General features: G+C 42.9%; 2 protein-coding genes across 11 annotated transcripts in view; one reads left to right on the forward strand and one right to left on the reverse strand.

Annotated features, from left to right (window-relative positions):
• UBE2R2 (ubiquitin conjugating enzyme E2 R2) overlaps nucleotides 1–13,535 on the forward strand; it is a 119,905-nt gene extending 106,370 nt beyond the window's left edge. Inside the window, exons 4-5 of the mRNA XM_045467844.1 lie at nucleotides 7,555–7,689; nucleotides 10,149–13,535. Of these exons, the coding sequence (XP_045323800.1) occupies nucleotides 7,555–7,689; nucleotides 10,149–10,368 (355 nt within the window). The 3' untranslated portion in view covers nucleotides 10,369–13,535. The remainder of the gene's footprint in view (nucleotides 1–7,554; nucleotides 7,690–10,148) is intronic.
• Nucleotides 13,536–14,618: 1,083 nt separating this feature from the next.
• UBAP2 (ubiquitin associated protein 2) overlaps nucleotides 14,619–16,762 on the reverse strand; it is a 113,407-nt gene continuing 111,263 nt past the window's right edge. For 6 of the 10 annotated variants that reach the window (XM_045467838.1, XM_045467837.1, XM_045467836.1 and 3 more), the window contains 5 exons: nucleotides 16,382–16,481; nucleotides 16,190–16,297; nucleotides 15,967–16,034; nucleotides 15,690–15,881; nucleotides 14,619–15,599 (listed from right to left, as the gene is read on the reverse strand). In XM_045467838.1, the coding sequence (XP_045323794.1) occupies nucleotides 15,504–15,599; nucleotides 15,690–15,881; nucleotides 15,967–16,034; nucleotides 16,190–16,297; nucleotides 16,382–16,481 (564 nt within the window). In that variant the 3' untranslated portion in view covers nucleotides 14,619–15,503. Of the gene's footprint in view, nucleotides 15,600–15,689; nucleotides 15,882–15,966; nucleotides 16,035–16,189; nucleotides 16,482–16,762 lie in introns of all 10 variants that reach the window. The other 4 variants (XM_045467840.1, XM_045467843.1, XM_045467841.1 and 1 more) reach the window with 2 other exon arrangements.

A 16,762-nucleotide genomic window follows, 5' to 3' on the forward strand; every position in this document is an offset into this window, starting at 1 on the left:
TTTTTTTGTCTCTTAGCCTCATGTAATCATAGACGTTCCTTCAATGTGATGATCTTGGGGGTGGGAAAATGAACAGAGGCTTTGGTGTTTGTGAATTTCTAGGGAGACGGAGGTTCCATACATTATTGGAACCTCATCTGCCTGGAACACCTGATGGTGCCCAGAACTCTGTAATGTCAGGAAAGCTCTACCTAATGAGTGGGTGTGAAATACTTTTTTCCTTTTCCTTTGTTTCTCTCTTACTTATTGTGAGGCAAGGGGGTTCTTCAGCTAGCAATTGTACATATTTCTCACAGGTCAGTGTATCGCACTGAAATATCAAGAGGCAAAATATGAGGTGCTCAGGATTTTCTTTTATATTCCTTTGCTGCTAAACTCTCTAGAGTTAGCAGTTGTGCAACTAAGGGTTCTGCACTCCATATCCAGTTTATGGGTGGCCAAAGCAAGACAGCAGTGGAGGTGGCATAAGGTTCAGCTCCAGCTGTTTTAGGGTCTTGACTGCTATATGGCAGTGTTATCTGAAAGCGGTCCCATGTTTACATATGTTTGGACTTATTCATGACCACCTGTACTAGTCTTTCATTCAGCACCTCAGTGAACATATTTAGAAAACTTAAACATGGAAAGCTTTTGCAACCTGAAGAAGAATAAAGCATCCCAGTTACCTTGAAGAGTCTAACTCAATATATATCACAAGACCTAGTGAGTAGTAAAAGTAGAGGGGAAAGTAGGAAGAAGATCACTACAATTATAGGGATCCAGAGCATCAGCCAACTTGTGTCCACTAAAGGCTCAGTAGTTTGCCTCCTCATAGAGGCATAGAGGAAAGCCAGCACTTTCTGGAAGAAGAGAACATCCTATTACACCCAGGTGCATAGGATTAAGTTTAGGCAGGTTAGAGTTCCTTATGGAATTGGGAAGATTTAAGGAGTAGGCATTAGCGAAGAATGGAGTTGGGAGGGTAGGGACCCCTGATGTTGCCACATGTCAGCAATTAGGAGTCCATACAATGCCTCTTCTTCTTGGTGTAAGAAACAAAATATTCTTCAATCCATGCTCTGTCCGGAACCAAGTGAGTGCTTTTGGTTGGGGTTGGCTGTCAAACAGTAGAGTTCACAACTGCTTTCTCTGAAGCACCATCCCCAGAACTATCTGCTATACCTGCTGCAGGCTCTTAGATAAGGAAAGTCATCTTGGTGGAGGTTTGGTTTCTTTTGAAGGATGGTTGCATAGTGTTTTCTTTGCTACTACATCATGGAGAAGCATCTGTCAGGAATAGGATAGGATGTTTTCCTGTTTAATCTTCTCAATGACCTGCTGAAAGGGAAGGGAGCTAAGGACTGTCCCAAACATTAGATGACAAAGTAGGCAAGGTGAGGGGAAATGGCTGTAGCATTGCTGTTCCTAGGGCTCCTGACAGTCCCATTTGGGGCCAGGATGATTTCATTTATTGCTCCCTTGATATTTGTACATTGGGTTCCACTGCACTCAACTTGGTAGTTTCAGATTGTGCATATGATATATATTGTGTATTTTAAAAATGTCCTTTTAAAAATGTTCTTTGTGTTTTTGTGTATTTAGTCTGAGACCCTCATTCCTACCATGTGTTTTTGCAGGGATGTATCAGTCAGCAGCAGTTCCAGGATTGCACAGGAGGAAGCATTTATTACATTTGTTAGTTGCTTTAGAGACATAAACAGAAGCTATTTGTAATATGTAACCGTCTAAGCTATCACATTTTCCCACTCGTAACAGACTTATCTGCCATGATGTCCTTTTCAAATCCCACTTACGTCTTGAAAATATGTAATAAGGACTGTTTTTTAATATTTATTTTAGTGTTTATTTTTAAGAGAGAGAGAGATGGAGTGTGAGTGGGGGAGGGGTAAAAAGAGAGAGGGAGACACAGAATCTCAAGCAGGCCCCAGGCTCTGAGCTGTCAGCACGGAACCCGATGCAGGGCTTGAACTCACAAGCTGCCAGATCATGACCTGAGCTGAAGTCAGATACTTAACCGACTGAGCCACCCAGGCGTCCCAGGACTGAGTTTTTTTTGTTGTTGTTGTTTTTTGTTTTTTAATTTTTTTTTTAAACATTTATTTTTGAGACAGAGAGAGAGAGAGCATGAACAGGGGAGGGTCAGAGAAAGAGGGAGACACAATCTGAAACAGGCTCCAGCTCTGAGCTGTCAGCACAGAGCCTGACGCAGGGCTTGAACCCACGGACCTCGAAATCATGACCTGAGCTGAAGTCAGCTGCTTAACCGACTGAGCCACCCAGGCGCCCCAGGACTGAGTTTTAACTAAGGGCCATCTTCTGGTGTTATGGGTTCATCTTTTGAAATGCTATAAATGTGAGATTAAAGGAATGTAGATTAACTAGAAGAGTCAGGCACTGGGCTTCCCTTCTCCAAAGTTGCCTATCAATTTTCATCAAATTAGGCCATTATCTGTAAAACCTAAGAATCTCAATCAATCATTATTTCTCTGTGTATGTGTTTTAATTTTTCTTAATGTTTGCTTATTTTTGAGAGAAAGAGCATGAGTGGGGGAGGGTCAGAGAGAGAGGGAGACACACAATCCGAAGCAGGCTCCAAGCTCTGAGCTATCAGCACAGAACCCCATGTAGGGCTCAAACTCATGAACTGTGGGATCATGACCTGAGCCGAAGTCGGACACTTAACTGACTGAGCCACCCCGGCGCCCCATGTGTATGTGTTTTAAGAGTCAAGGTAAGTTTAGGCTTTTAAGAATGAACCCCTTCTACCTCATACTGCCTAGAAGGTATGTGTGTGTACTTGAAGAAAAATGCCAATCTTTAATCCTGCAAAATTCCAAACTTTTCCTCTGTAGTTTGCAGGCAGATCCATGAGCCAGGTCTTAATTTGTTGTACTAGGGCCAGTTTTCTGCCTTCCCTCCTAAAGTTGTACTTGTGGTGACATAGTAGCTAACAAAGAAAGGTCAAAAAAGTGAGGGGGTAGTGGATGCCTCGCTGGTCCAGTTTGTAGAGCATGTGGCTCTTGATCTCAGGGTTGTGAGTTCAAGTCTTCTGTTGGGCGTAGAACTTACTTTATAAAATGGGGGTCAGACCCAACTCCTTGACCATTGTCTATATGTTGAAAAGGGACAAATACAATATTGTTCATTGGGTCATAGATGTCTAATTCTCATTTATCTCCCTTAAGTACTACTTTAGTTTTCTTGTTTTTATAACATGTCTGAGCTCTAGAACTTCACAACTTACTAATTTGCTGTTTGCTAGTAGTTTGTGTGTGTGTGTGTTTAATTGGTCTTCATTTTATTTTGGTGTTTTTATTATTTAAAAGCCTTTTTTTCAAGCTTATTTTTATTCAAACAGTATTTTTTAAACAGTATTTTTAATTTATTAGTCGAATCTGACAAAGATTGTAAAACAACCTAAAAGATCAGAAGTATGAACTTGAAAACTATAGAAAATGGAATGGTTTTGCCTGTCCTTTTGTCTGCATGTCTCTCCTTTTAGAACTTTTAAGTTTTGGTCTAGATCCCATGTTGAAAAACTCCTACCATAGTCCTTTGTCCTGGCTTTTAAAGCGGGGATGGAGGGAGCACATTATTTCTTTGAGTATCTATAAATCCGGGAAAGGTGGTGGTCGTGAGAACTGACCAATAATTGAAAACAAGAACGCTGTTCCTCATTTTTATCCCAAACTATTACTTGAATAGGTCTTTTTATTGTAACACGTTAAAAATTTATAGTTCTGAATTTGGACAACCAGACCTACCTATTCCTCTAAACCTACTGTAGAGAAGAGCATAGAGGGAGGAAGGAAGGGAGTCTGGGGATGGGTCCTCAGAGTCTCTTGCCAATCCAAGAAATTGACGTCTGAATGCCACAGATTGTCTAAATGGACAAGCGCAACTCCATGTTACATCTAAAAACCAAAGTTTCAGGGGTGTCTGGCTCAGTCGGTTAAGCATCCGACTTTGGCTCAGTTCATGTTCTCATGGTTTTTCAGTTTGAGCTCACACTGGGGCTCTGAGCTGACAACACAGAGCCTGCTTCAGATTCTGTGTCTCCCTCTCTCTCTCTCTGCCCCTCCTCAGCTTGCACACACATTCTCTCTCTCCCTCAAAAATAAACATTTAAAAAAAAAAAAAAGCTTCATGTGGAACTGTGAATTTACATAGACAAAATGAGACTTTTGAAAGAATGTAGTTGTTTTCTAGATCCTATCCCATTTGTTCATGATCTGAAGGAAACAATCTCTTTAGTGGGCTTTAATGACTTCTTTATTGTGTTGTATTAATTTGATAGTTTCATTATTTGGTCTTTCTTTCCTTTCTACCTTCTGCTTTTTTCCTTCTGAAAAAAAATAGAATATATGAATAAAGATTTTCTAACACTTTAACTACAAAAGATGGCAGCAAAAAACCGTAACCATTGGAATAGCTGCAGAATTGTTCTGTTTTGTATGTTCTACTAGTATGGATTTAGCAGTTCAGTTTTTCCATTCTATAAAGATAGGATTAAGGGGCGCCTGGCTGGCTTAGTCTGAAGAGCATGCAACTCTTTATCTTGGGGTCATGAGTCTGAGCCCTACGATGAGTGTAAAGATAATTTAAAAAAATTTAGGGGTACCTGGGTGGCTCATTCAGTTAAGTCTCTGACTCTTGATTTTGGCTCAGGTCTAATCTCCTGAGTTGTTTTTTTTTAATATTAGTTTTTAATGATCATTTATTTTTGAGAGAGAGCACATGAGCAGGGGAGGGGCAGAGAGAGGGGGAGAGAATCCCAAGCAGGCTCCACACTATCATTACAGAGCCTGATGCAGGACTCGAACCCATGAACAGTGAGATCGTGACCTAAGCCAAAGTTGGACGCTTAACCAACTGAGCCACCCCAGCATCCCTTTGATCTCACAGTGTGTGGGATTAGGCCCCTCATCAGGCTCTGCGCTGGCAGTATGGAGACTGCTTGGCCTTCTCTCTGTCCCATCCCCACTTGTGCTTTCTCTCAAATAAACATTAAAAGAAAATTTAAAAACATAGGGCTAATAATACTTAACAGAGTTGTCTATCATATGCTACAGATATAATGCTTGTGTTAAATTATTTTGGTACAAGTGCTAGACCATGTATGACACTACTTCCAGATCTTTTCTAGTCATGATACATAGAAAAACATGAAATTACTATATTTATAGATCAGAGTAGTAAACTGAGGATACTTCTTTGGCCAGATGTTGTTGCTACAGAGGCTAAAGTTATCCCAGGTCCCACCTATCCCATGGGAAACAGTATATAATTTACCTATAACTAGGGTGTTGCATATGAATTGGCATCAAGAATCTTTGTTAGAGATTAAAAGTCTCAATTCTGCTTTGCTCTGTATTGGCCTTGTTATTAGGTAGATTCTCACGTGGTAATATAGATGGCTACCAGCTCTAGACTTTCCTTATTCTCACAATTGTCAGTCCAATCAGGAATAAAAATTGACTTTGTGCTATTAGAACATCATAGTTCCCTGCCCACCTTGGGTTACATGCACACCCCCAAATCCAGCATCATGATGAGAGAGATAGAATCTGCTGCTGTGGTTAGGTAGGTTGTTTCTCTGAAGGTTTTGCATGATAGTAAGGGAAGATTAACCCATTAACCCCACCAGAACCAACGGAGTGGATTCCTCATTAAAAAACAAAAACAAGATCCTGCTGTCCAGAATAAGTGAAGAAATGAAAATGAAAGTGAAAACTTGCTGAGTTAAACTATTTTCATAGTCCACTATAGTACCTGACACTTCTTCTGAAAGCATCATGGATTTCCATTTAGAAGTATATGGTATTAGAAGTTCTTTTTTTGATAGAAATGAATATTTCACCATTTTAAAAATTGTATTTCCTAACATTTTATTATTAAAATAAACACAAGATATAAGAAAATCAACTTGGTTAAACTACTCATGGGACAAATTTCCTAATTCAGTTAATACGACTTACCTAGACCTGTCTTGTCCAATGTGGTAGCCACTACGTAACTACACATAACTATTTTAATTAATTAAAATTAATGTCAAAAATTTAGTTCTTCAGTTGCACAAGCTACCTTTCACAGTGCTCATTGACTACATGTGGCTGGTGGTTATATTGGATAAAAAGATTATGCATTTCCATCATCATAGGAAGTTGCAGACAGTACAGATCTAGACCACTTATAGCTCTTTTTTCCCCCTCTCTATACCACACTTTGTCCTGTCCTTATCTTCCTAACAGGTTTTGGATATGTTCTTCTGAGGCAATCCTTATGGAATGTTCTACCCCCTTTTGTTTGTTTCTTGCTTCTAGGATGTTATGTCCATTTTCCATCATTGGCAGTGATAAGTTTTTGGTAATCTTTATTTTATAATGTAATTACTGAAGAAATCCAGAAGGATCTTTGTGGGGAGGGGCAAAGAGTTATTCTTAATTTAATAGAAAGGGGTGTGTGTATGATGAATGGATTTTAACTAGATGGGAAAGTTTTCTGTGAAAGTGCCTTTCACTTGTATAATCACATAACAAACTCTTTACTCTTTTTAGGAAAAGGTTTCATCAAACCAAACATCTAAATTGCCTGACTCAATCCCTTTATTTTTTGCTTGGGGCAGGAGCAAAAGACTGTTTTCCAACAACGCAACCTATAAGCTCACGCCAGTGAGAAAAGATACAAAATTAATTTTTCCTCCCAATTTTTCTTTACATACATGCATGTAGCTTGTAGGGAAAAGAACCTTGGGAATAATTTAAAGACTTTTTGCAGCCGTGTCTGGTTATTTTTCTACAGAAATTTTATTCCCTGCGGTTAAAGTGTCTGGTTTTTATCTGTGGATGAAAATTGCCTGTCTTAACAACTCTAAGACGTAGAAACCCTGGGAGATAAGGGACGACATCTAACTTGCTCACTATTGCACATCCAACATCACAGTTGGTGCCTCTCACACACACAAAGTGCTTAGTAAATAGAAACTAGTTCTTCCGTGCCTGGGATGTTGTTTTCCTCCATTCTCCTGCTTAAGTATCTTCCTTCCCTAAGTATGGAAAGGAAATATGTTTGTGTGTATTATCATTTTTTTAGATCCTCTTAAGCAGCCATGATAAGAAGTGGATTTGTGGGGCAGGGTCATTTTTAACCTTGCCCACAAAAGAATGGCCTTAAAGCGAAATATTTTTTGCTTTTTCTTTTCCTATTGCACTTAATTTGTAGTTTTTAAAATGTTATTTGAAAAGCTTTCAGGCTTCCACTTTGGAAGCAGATTGGAACATGTAGCCAGTTGAAGACGGTGCATGTCTTCTACAGAGTTTTATTGTGTGCCCTGCCACATGACCTCTGTGATAGGCTTGCAGATTTCCTCTTTGTGTCCTAGTTAGCAGCTTGTTTCAGCCTACCAGCTGAGTACTGAAAACAAAACAAAATTGTTTCTTTTCCCCTGAGGTCTCAAATATTATAGTTTTAAATTTAAAGGCACAATATTTTTGGATCTTGTAAACATGAGTATTTGTAGCTGATCCCCCCCCCCCTTTTTTTTTCTATTTCTAGGACTATCCTGTTAAGTGTAATCTCATTGCTCAATGAGCCCAACACCTTCTCCCCAGCCAATGTGGATGCTTCGGTTATGTTCAGGAAATGGAGGGACAGTAAAGGAAAAGACAAAGAATATGCTGAAATCATTAGGTAAGGTGCTTTGTTTTACCTTCCTTTTGATTACTTTAAGTCTTCATACAGAACCAAGGTTTAAATCAAACTTAAATATTGTTTGGGAAGATATTTCTGCCTGAGCCTAATGAGTTTGGCTTTTGAGGGAGCACACACTGGAAGATAATGCTGCAGATCTGATTTCCTGGGAACCAGAACCTCCAGGTTCTCAGTCACTTAAGTTTGCAGACTCTGCCTCTCAATCATTCTAGGGACACTGTTCAGTATTTTCAGCATGTCCGTTAAGTGTAGCAGATACCCAAAGTATTTCCAGACATTCTAGATGTTTTTGTTTACAAAAAGTTTAAAAAAATTTTACATTTATTTTTGAGAAACAGAGACAGAGCACAAGCGGGGGAGGGGCAGAGAGGGAGACACAGAATCTGAAGCACGCCCCAGGCTCTGAGCTCTCAGCACAGAGCCCAACGTCGGGCTTGAACTCACAAACTCTGAGACAATGACCTGAGCTGAAGTCGGATGCTTAACCGACTGAGCCACCCAGGCGCCCCCGTTTTCAAAATTTTTAATGAAGCCCTATAGTTTACTGGCCCTTTTGACCATACCAGCAAGTATCTTCTGGGTATCATTATTATCAGTAACAATAGTATATGGTTGAACAGAGTCCTAGAAGCCTCTTCTTAGTGAGAGATTTGGAGTCTACCTATAGCTCGCCATCCCTCATATGACTTTTTTATCAGTTAATTTTTTGGGTCTTTAGTTTTTCCATCTGTATAAAAAAGGGGAAAAAAGTAGAAGTTATTGGGACTGAACCAGTCAGCTCTCGATCATATCCTGAGTAGGACGTAAGGTTTTCACAGTACCCAAGAATTGGTACTTGAATTGCAACAAATTCATTTCCCTTTAGTACTGTTAGATTTTATACCCTTAAAATAGAACCCCAAGGACAGTTCCAGCACATTCTGTGAATAGTTTAGTAAGCACTAGAATTTATACAAATAGAGTCCCTCTTTATAACTCTAGTCAGCACAATGCCATGTGATGTATTAAAAAAAACTGCACAGAAAATATAGCTGAATAATATATATAGACCAGCATTTCTTCACGATTTCTGCCCACTAGAATCACCTTTAGACCCTCTTTCATATCCATAGTCATTTAATAAGATTATAAGGATAAAATCTGGGCATGTGTATTTAATTTTTAGCAGCCACTTAGGTGATTGGTGTATACCAAAGATTGAAGATAAATTAGTATAAATAGTAAAAACCTGGAGATTTAAAGGAGCTGGAGTAGACTCTGTGTGTGTATGTGTGTGTATACACATGTAAAGTTTTTGAGAGAGAGAGTGTACAAGTAGGGGAGGGGCAGAGAGAGAATCCCAGGCAGGCTCCATGCTGTCAGTGCAGAGCCTGAGGCAGGGCTCAAACTCATGAACCTATGAAACCATAACCTGAGCCGATCAAGATTCGGACACTTAACCAACTGAGCCACCCAGGCTTTCTTAATTTAAGGGCTTATCTCATTCTCTAATTCTTAACACATTTATTACACATAAGCTTCATGTCAGGTACTGTTAGGTCATTAAGGCAGTCTTTCTCCTTGAGGAGCTCACACTTTACTGATAAGAATTTGTAAGCAAATCACCATTTAATGAGTGCACCTATAGGGGTGTTGAGAGGGTGGAGCCTTCTTGGGATTCTCTCTGCCCCTCCCCCACTTGCATGTGTGTGTGCACACATGCTCTCTCAAACATTTTTTTTTTAAAGTGAGTAAGAAATACAAGGTCTCTGCTCCAATGAAGTTGACATTTGGGTGGAAGAGGAAGAAACTGACAGAAAAATTAACAAATGGGGATCATAGAAAATATACTAGTGATTAAGTAGCATAATGCAAAGGAATGACTAGGTGACTGCTTTAAATTGGGTTGTTAGAACAGTCCATTTCTAAGTACAGATCTGAGTGACATAAGTAGCCAAATTAGTAAATCAGGAGAAGAGCAAGTGATCTACACAGAACAGGTGGTGTTCAAGTTACTAAAAAAACAAACCAGGGATGGCCTGGTATGTTTTGGGTGGGAAATGAAGTAGGAGGCAGGTTGTCATGCAACACTGGAAACTAACATAGGCTATTTGGAATCTACTTTAAGTGCAAATGGCAGGATTATTGAATAAAGAAGAGTGGTTGGGGTTGCATAGAGTTTGGTGTGAGACGAGGCAGGGGAAAAAAGTCTCTGAGGTGACTCCTGGCTGACCAGCATCTGAGATCCACTACTTCTAAATACCCTCCAGAAGGTTATTATTTGAGTGTTCTTCAACATGGTACCTGATGGGCTGAGAACCTGTGGTGTAATATCTGTCAGATGCCTTTAGGCAGGCACTGAAATTCAGAAACCTGAATCATAAAAAATCTTGATTAAGAAAGGCCAGTTGTAAAATCTATCTTCAAGATAGAGACTAACATAAACCATCTTCCTTCAGGAAACAGGTTTCAGCCACTAAAGCCGAAGCAGAAAAGGATGGAGTGAAGGTCCCCACGACCCTGGCGGAATACTGCATCAAAACTAAAGTGCCTTCCAATGACAACAGCTCAGATTTGCTTTATGACGACTTGTATGACGATGACATCGATGATGAAGATGAGGAGGAGGAAGATGCCGACTGCTACGATGATGATGATTCTGGGAATGAGGAGTCGTGACGTGCTCCTTCAGTGCCCCTGTACTGCCCTGCCGTCTCAGGCCAAAGGGAGGGGAGCAAGTGGGGACCTAGCAGTGGCCCCTCAACAAAAACCTATCACGGGGGTGGGAAAAACAAACACGGCTCCTGCTGACTCCCCTTATGGATCTCAGTTTGCTCCTTTTTATGGACCTCTTAATGGAGAGAAAGTAATCCTCCACAGAATGTCTGAATTCTTGCATTCTTTACCCTTCCATCACTGTATTGATTTTTTTTTTTTTCTTCTTCTTCTTCTTCTTCTTTAAACCCAAACTTTTGCCTCACTTCGTCTCTACAGAGTGTTCACAGCAAAAACACCTTTGGTCTGTTTTTAGATTCTTGAAGAATTAGTCTTTCATCAAGACGTTTGTGTTTAAAGCTGGGAACCCATTGGAAGTTCACAAGTGCTGCATATGCTGAGTAGCAAAAGAAAATGGAAAAAAAATATAAAAACCCCACAAAACAAACTTTAAAAAAAAAAAAAAGCAAATTTGCCAAGATTTAGCTGCTCATTTACATTAGTGTGTGTGCATTCGATCAGCCCCATGGTGGGGAGTTTTGTTTCCTTTCCCATCTTAAGGCTGAGATACAGTGGGCATCAGGGACTTCGTGCTAAGCCTGATGAAATGTGTTCCTAAGGGCACAGAGACCCTTCAGCCTCCAGGATATCATCCTAACACCGCAGGGGGCCTCAGCTACTCTGAGAGAAAGATCAGATTTTGTTTTTTGAAATCGATTGGGATCTAAAGCCTGAAATAAATATTCATACTTTACATAGAACTGAGCACTTGATTGCTATTTATTTTAAAGACAGAGTTGTTACCCTCCCCTCCCCGAGGGAGTGGGGAGAGAGTGGAGACTAGTGTGTGTGTGTGGAGTCTTAGTGATCGGGAACAAGGAGTTTAAAATCACTATGCCAATTTTGGTTGATGCTGCTGGGGAAAAAAAGTCAAAACTACTGGTGACCACTGTTGAATAAAAAAAACATCTTATGTGAACATGGCCTTTCCCTCAAAGATTTTTAAAAAACCCTCATGGTGAGAGTGTAAGTAGCCAGTTTTAATTACTCAGTATTAATCCTAGGTGCATGTGTTAAGATTTTGGTTTTCATTGAGCTGCTTATGCTGATAGTGATAGCTGTGGATAGGAGACACGAGTGACCAGTTTCCGCTTTCCTCGTTGGATGTGACCTGGACTTTTCTCTCCTTTCGATGTACTCTAGCTGTGGAGGGCAAGCAGAAGTTGTGCATGGAGCTTGCCCTGGGCTGCCTTGACTCTTCTAGCAGGGCCGAGGGAATTGGCTGCAGGCAGTGTCTGGGCAACGCTAGATCTTCCAACTGTGCTGCAGCTTTGACTTCCCCGGTCTCAATCACGTGTTACTTCAATCAATATTGAGATCCATCAGCCTTCACCAACCAGGGACTTCAGAACTTGGCGGTGATTTTTGTTTCATTTGGGAGTGGGCCAGTTCATAGGAGGGCAGTGTTCTTTCAGTGGGGAAAATCATTATAACGTAAAATTAGACTTCGGAAGGAAAATACAGCAGAGACTGGCTACGATCCTCCTCCAGATCCCTGTGCACTGGTGTCAACCTCTTCAGATCATAGCTCAGAAAGAACCAAAGGGTTGATGAGGGACAGGGGTAGGATGGATCCTAGAACAGAGTAGGTGATGCTTACTTCCTTAGCTCCTCCTTCCTTTCTGATCTCAGGGTTTTCATTAGCTCTTCAAACTCCAAACATTTGCTGACTAATGCCCAGCAGACCTCTCTGGCCTCTAAAGTTTGATTTGGTATTTATTAAGTGGGGATGTTAACATACAAAGGTTCATATGGGACAGTGTTGAGCCTGGTCCCAGAATCTCTGTCCCATCCCCATGGGGCTAGGACTACCTACACCCCTGAATCTAGTGATTCCAGTCAGATTCAGAGAACAGAGCAGCTCTTTGTGACAAAACACTGGCCGCACATTCTCATAGAAAGATGTTGGAACTAGCTTTTTAACACCTCATGCTTAAAATCTGCCTATCTTCTGGAGCTCAAAGTCTCATAATGCTCGGATTACCCCATCAGCCCCACACACGTTTACAGCTGGTAGCTTGGTCTGCTCTCTTGGAGCCCTATAAGGCTTTTGTTTTACCCCTTACCGCGAAAGCATTTCTCTGTCAGGGCAGGCCAGGTGCCTTGGCATTGCGGAAGGTGCTGTGTTGCTCAGCCCTGTCCCGTTAGGCCCTGTTGGCCTCTGTTGCACGTTGACTCAGGGAGCCAGAGAGCCAAGTGGAGGTCATACCTCTCAGCCCTTTGGGGTGTTACTGTTGAGGGCTGGGTTTGCCTCTGATAGAGTACAATCAATTCCAGAAAAGACTGGCATGTGTTGATTGGCTAGCAGGTAGACATTCTGGGAACTCAGACTGACCTGTAAAACCCAGATGCTGGTTCCAGAGCTCTGTCCTGAGAACACATCCTGTGGCAAAAGAAAACTTGAGCATGTAATTTTTTTTTTCTTTTTGAGAGTAGAGGTCTCAGGCTCAGGCCACAACCTTGTAAGTACAGTTGTGATTATTTGGTGTTGACATGAATTCAGAATCCTGCATTTTTTAGATTCCTTTTGATTCTAGTGGAGGCCTCTCTGGATGCTCTTCAGGTTTGTGTGTTTTGAGGCTGGTTGGAGAAAGTAATATCACGATTCCGTTGTTGCTTCTCAAAGTCTTCCCCCTCTATTTCGTATCATTCCAGAGTTCTTTTCTATTAGCCAAACTTTTCTGTAGTCCCTTCTTTCCTCTTCCCTGGTGATTACTTGCTTCTTTATTTGCTGGTTTCCTTATGTTTGGGACATATGCAGTAAGAGACTGAAGGGGAAAGTGTGTAGTTCTCCACTGAAAGTTAACTCCCCACCCCTCCCATTCTGAAAAATCGTTTACATTTACAAAAAGATTCAGATGCAATTTTCAACTATTCTGAAACCAGCAGGACACACCTGACTTTAATAGTTTTCTTAGCTGAAATTGTAGATGTTTTTCTTCAGTTTAACTTATGAGAAAAGATTATCTGATGCATTTTTGTGTTGAACTTCCCCTTTAGTGGTTTATTTTGTCTTTTTCTGCCCATCTGTCTACTAATAAAATGTGAAATAAAATATACCTGTATTGCTACTTCCCCATGGGATGACCCTCTTCTTTCTTTGTGTTAAAGAAGACTAAAAGCTGGTCTCAATATTTCCACTGTTCCCTTGAAGATTACACCCATGACTCAGCTGAAAAATTAAAAACCAAAAGTGAATCTCACTCACCTGCCTTCTAGGATATTCTGCTCAACTCACCTCCTCACAGAATAAACATTCCCAGTCCTTACTAGCTTTTTAAGGAAAGGTTATTAGAGATACAAACATCTGTTAACCTTAATTCTTACTAAGTAGGGTACAACCTGCTGATACACGTAGGCTGGTGAAGGGATGAGGGTGCTTCCACTGCCCTCCTTAGGGCAAGCATTTTGATTTCATTGTCATTTGTCTTTTGAACTTCCTGCTGCTAATAAGCAGAGATCAGGCAAGAGATCATATCATGTAATTACAGTCCCTGTTTAGTTTCACTTGTGGAGCACTTACCTTTTTCCTGGTCAGGAGCTCAAGCTGTGGGCAACAGCAGCACGTACCCCCAACTCATGAAATGACCACTGATTTTAGAGGCCACAAGCAGAAAAGGTGAAGACTGACCCTGGGCTGGTTCTGGCACACTGACTTGACCAGTATTTGAGGCACCACTTCTGTTTGCTGCTTCCTTAGTCTAGTCTGAGGGGGTTATTTAGGAATGAAATGGGAGGCTATAAAGCCTCTGGCAACACCTCTACGTTGGAGCATAGTAGTGCTATGGTGGGGCGACCTGCCTTGTGTCAGAAACAGGAATAGTGGATGGCCCTGGTTCCTCCCTGATGGCCTGGGAGCAGGAGGAAGGAGCTGCACTAGAATCCTGGCCCCAGGTGAATGGCTGCTTGGGACTTTGTGGAGCAGGTATTTAGCCCAGGACCCGCTTACCTACTTCAAACCACCCCAACTCACTAGTCTGTTCAATCCCATCCCTTCACTATTAATCAAGATTCTCTTTGGTTGATGAAGGACACAGACTGACCACACGGGCTATACTTCAGCCCCAGCCCTATGAAGTCCAGGCTGCCCAGAATAATAATGAAGACAGCCTCCACCCTAAGCTGCCCTTGAGTCACACCACACAGAGACTGTGCATGCTCTCAGAACTTTATTAGGTGGAGATCGGGCAGAAGAGAAAACCCCTGAAACAGTCGCCCACATGGTTCAGGACAACTGGCATACAGGAGCCTTTGCTTGGAGACATGTTCTCACTGAGGTGACAGCGTATCTTTGATTTTTTTGTTTTCTAAAGGGAGCAGACTGACAACATCTCTGAGTGCAACTTCAGACTGTTTTTAAAAAACGGTCAGCCAGAGGAAGGCAAGTCTCTTGGGGACAAGACCAGAAGCAGAAGCCTCTGCTCTATATGCAGACCAACAGGTGCCACTTTCACGCTGGGCAGGAAGGATATCTCTGCTATTCCCAGATCAAGATTTGGCAGGAGAGGAACAGGGCAAATGACAAAAGGACCAGTTTCTCAGAAAGCGAGGGCTAAAGTAATTACACAGGGAAGGAAACCTCAAATAATGGCTTACAAGGGAGCAAAATAAGTCGTGATTCTTCATTGGTACCTGACCCCAAAACCCAAACTGCCTTCAACCAGCCCTTCCAGACACTGCTCCCAGCTGCCCGCTGGCTGGGAGGCTATACAGAAGGCCTAAAGGCAGAAGTGGAAAGAGGGGGTTATTTGCTACAGTGAAAAGGGGCTGTAGTTGGGAGAGCAGGCCTGGCTAAGATTAGCAGCTGTACCCCCCCCCCCCCACTCTCCCAAGACTTCTATCACATTTACAAATACATACATAAATACATTACATACAAGAGCGAGTCTGGGAGGCAGGCTCCCCACAGAGGCTCGGCTGACACAGTTACACGTCTCAGGAATTCTAGGAAAGGGTGTCGGGCTCCCAGAGCAATGGGCTCCGCATGTTCTCTCCTGCCCAGGGTAAGCCCCGCCCTAGCCCACCCCTCTCTTCAGGGTTCAGTTTGTCCAGTATGGAGAGTTGCCGTAGGCAGGCTTGGAGGCTTGCGACTTGGGCTGCAGGGAGCTGGGCTGGCTGCGCTGACCCGAGCCACTCTGAGGAGGAGGAGGAGGAGAGAAGGCTGTAAGGGGCGGAACAGAACCCCCAGTCCAGGGCAGGTTGGCTGCCTCCATCACTGGGCTCACCTGGGCATCCTGTGGAAGGTGGTGGTGGAGCAGTTGTGAGTGAGGCTGCTGGTGGGCAGGCAGAATGTGTAAGAACGGTGGGGGCGCATAACCAGGGGCTGCTCCAGCAGCCAGGGGCCCGGTGGAGCCCAAGGCCGAGGGCAGGCTGAACGGTGGAGGAGTCCCTGCATGAAATCCCTGCTTATCAAAAGTCTGCAGGGTAAAGAAACAACAGTAAGGGCCAGCTCGGGCTGTACCTCCCACCCACCCCCTCGTCCACCTGAATCCTTCCCCTCACCTGAGTCTTGCTGTAGACTGAGCCAGTCATATCAGGCAGGCCGGTGGTGCTTGAAGACACAGACACTCCTAGGAGGGAAAGCAGTTGTTTTCACACCAATAGGGCCCAGGCTCTAGCCTCCCCCACACCTCCAAGGACTCTCTGGGACAGCCTTGCCTGAGAAAGAGTCAGTAGAAGACAACTACTCTGGGCCTCAATCCTGGAAAGGAGGGGTAGACGCTACCTTTGCCAGGCCCAGAACCTGCAGACTTGTTTTGTGCCTGCGATGATCCACCATAGCCACCCTTGGTGTAGTCTCCCGCTGCTGTCCCCTGGGTCAGGTCATCATAACCTAGCGTGGCAGGGTACAAGAGGTACGTGTGAGCTAGGCAAGCCTGTCCCATCTGCAGCTCTCCGTGCTGGGAGCACCCCTCACCTGTGCTGTAGCTGTGCTGGCCATAACCACTGGCCTGCTGGAAAGGGGTGGTGGGGGTGCTGAGGTTCACACCATGCTGCTTGGCTGAGGCGGGAGGGACCTGGTGGGGAAGCAGGAGAGGTATCAGTGAAGGACCAGGGCAGGGGGAGCAGGTCAGGTACCCACCAGCTTATTAGCCCTAGGCAGCAGGTAGCACAACCACAAGGGACCTGTCTGTGGTCACTAGTACAACACGTGCTAGCAGCTATAAAAATAGACGGGAAAGTAGCTTTGGCTTCAGCCTAAAACATTCCTGAAGGCCAGGTGAGACTGAGTAGGGTCATGTCCCTCTCTCCCTGCTTCTCCCCAGAGCTGGAATAATACCACCACCACCACCACCAC

This window comes from Leopardus geoffroyi, chromosome D4, assembly GCF_018350155.1.
Source record: "Leopardus geoffroyi isolate Oge1 chromosome D4, O.geoffroyi_Oge1_pat1.0, whole genome shotgun sequence".
NCBI classification, from domain to species: Eukaryota; Metazoa; Chordata; class Mammalia; order Carnivora; family Felidae; genus Leopardus; species Leopardus geoffroyi.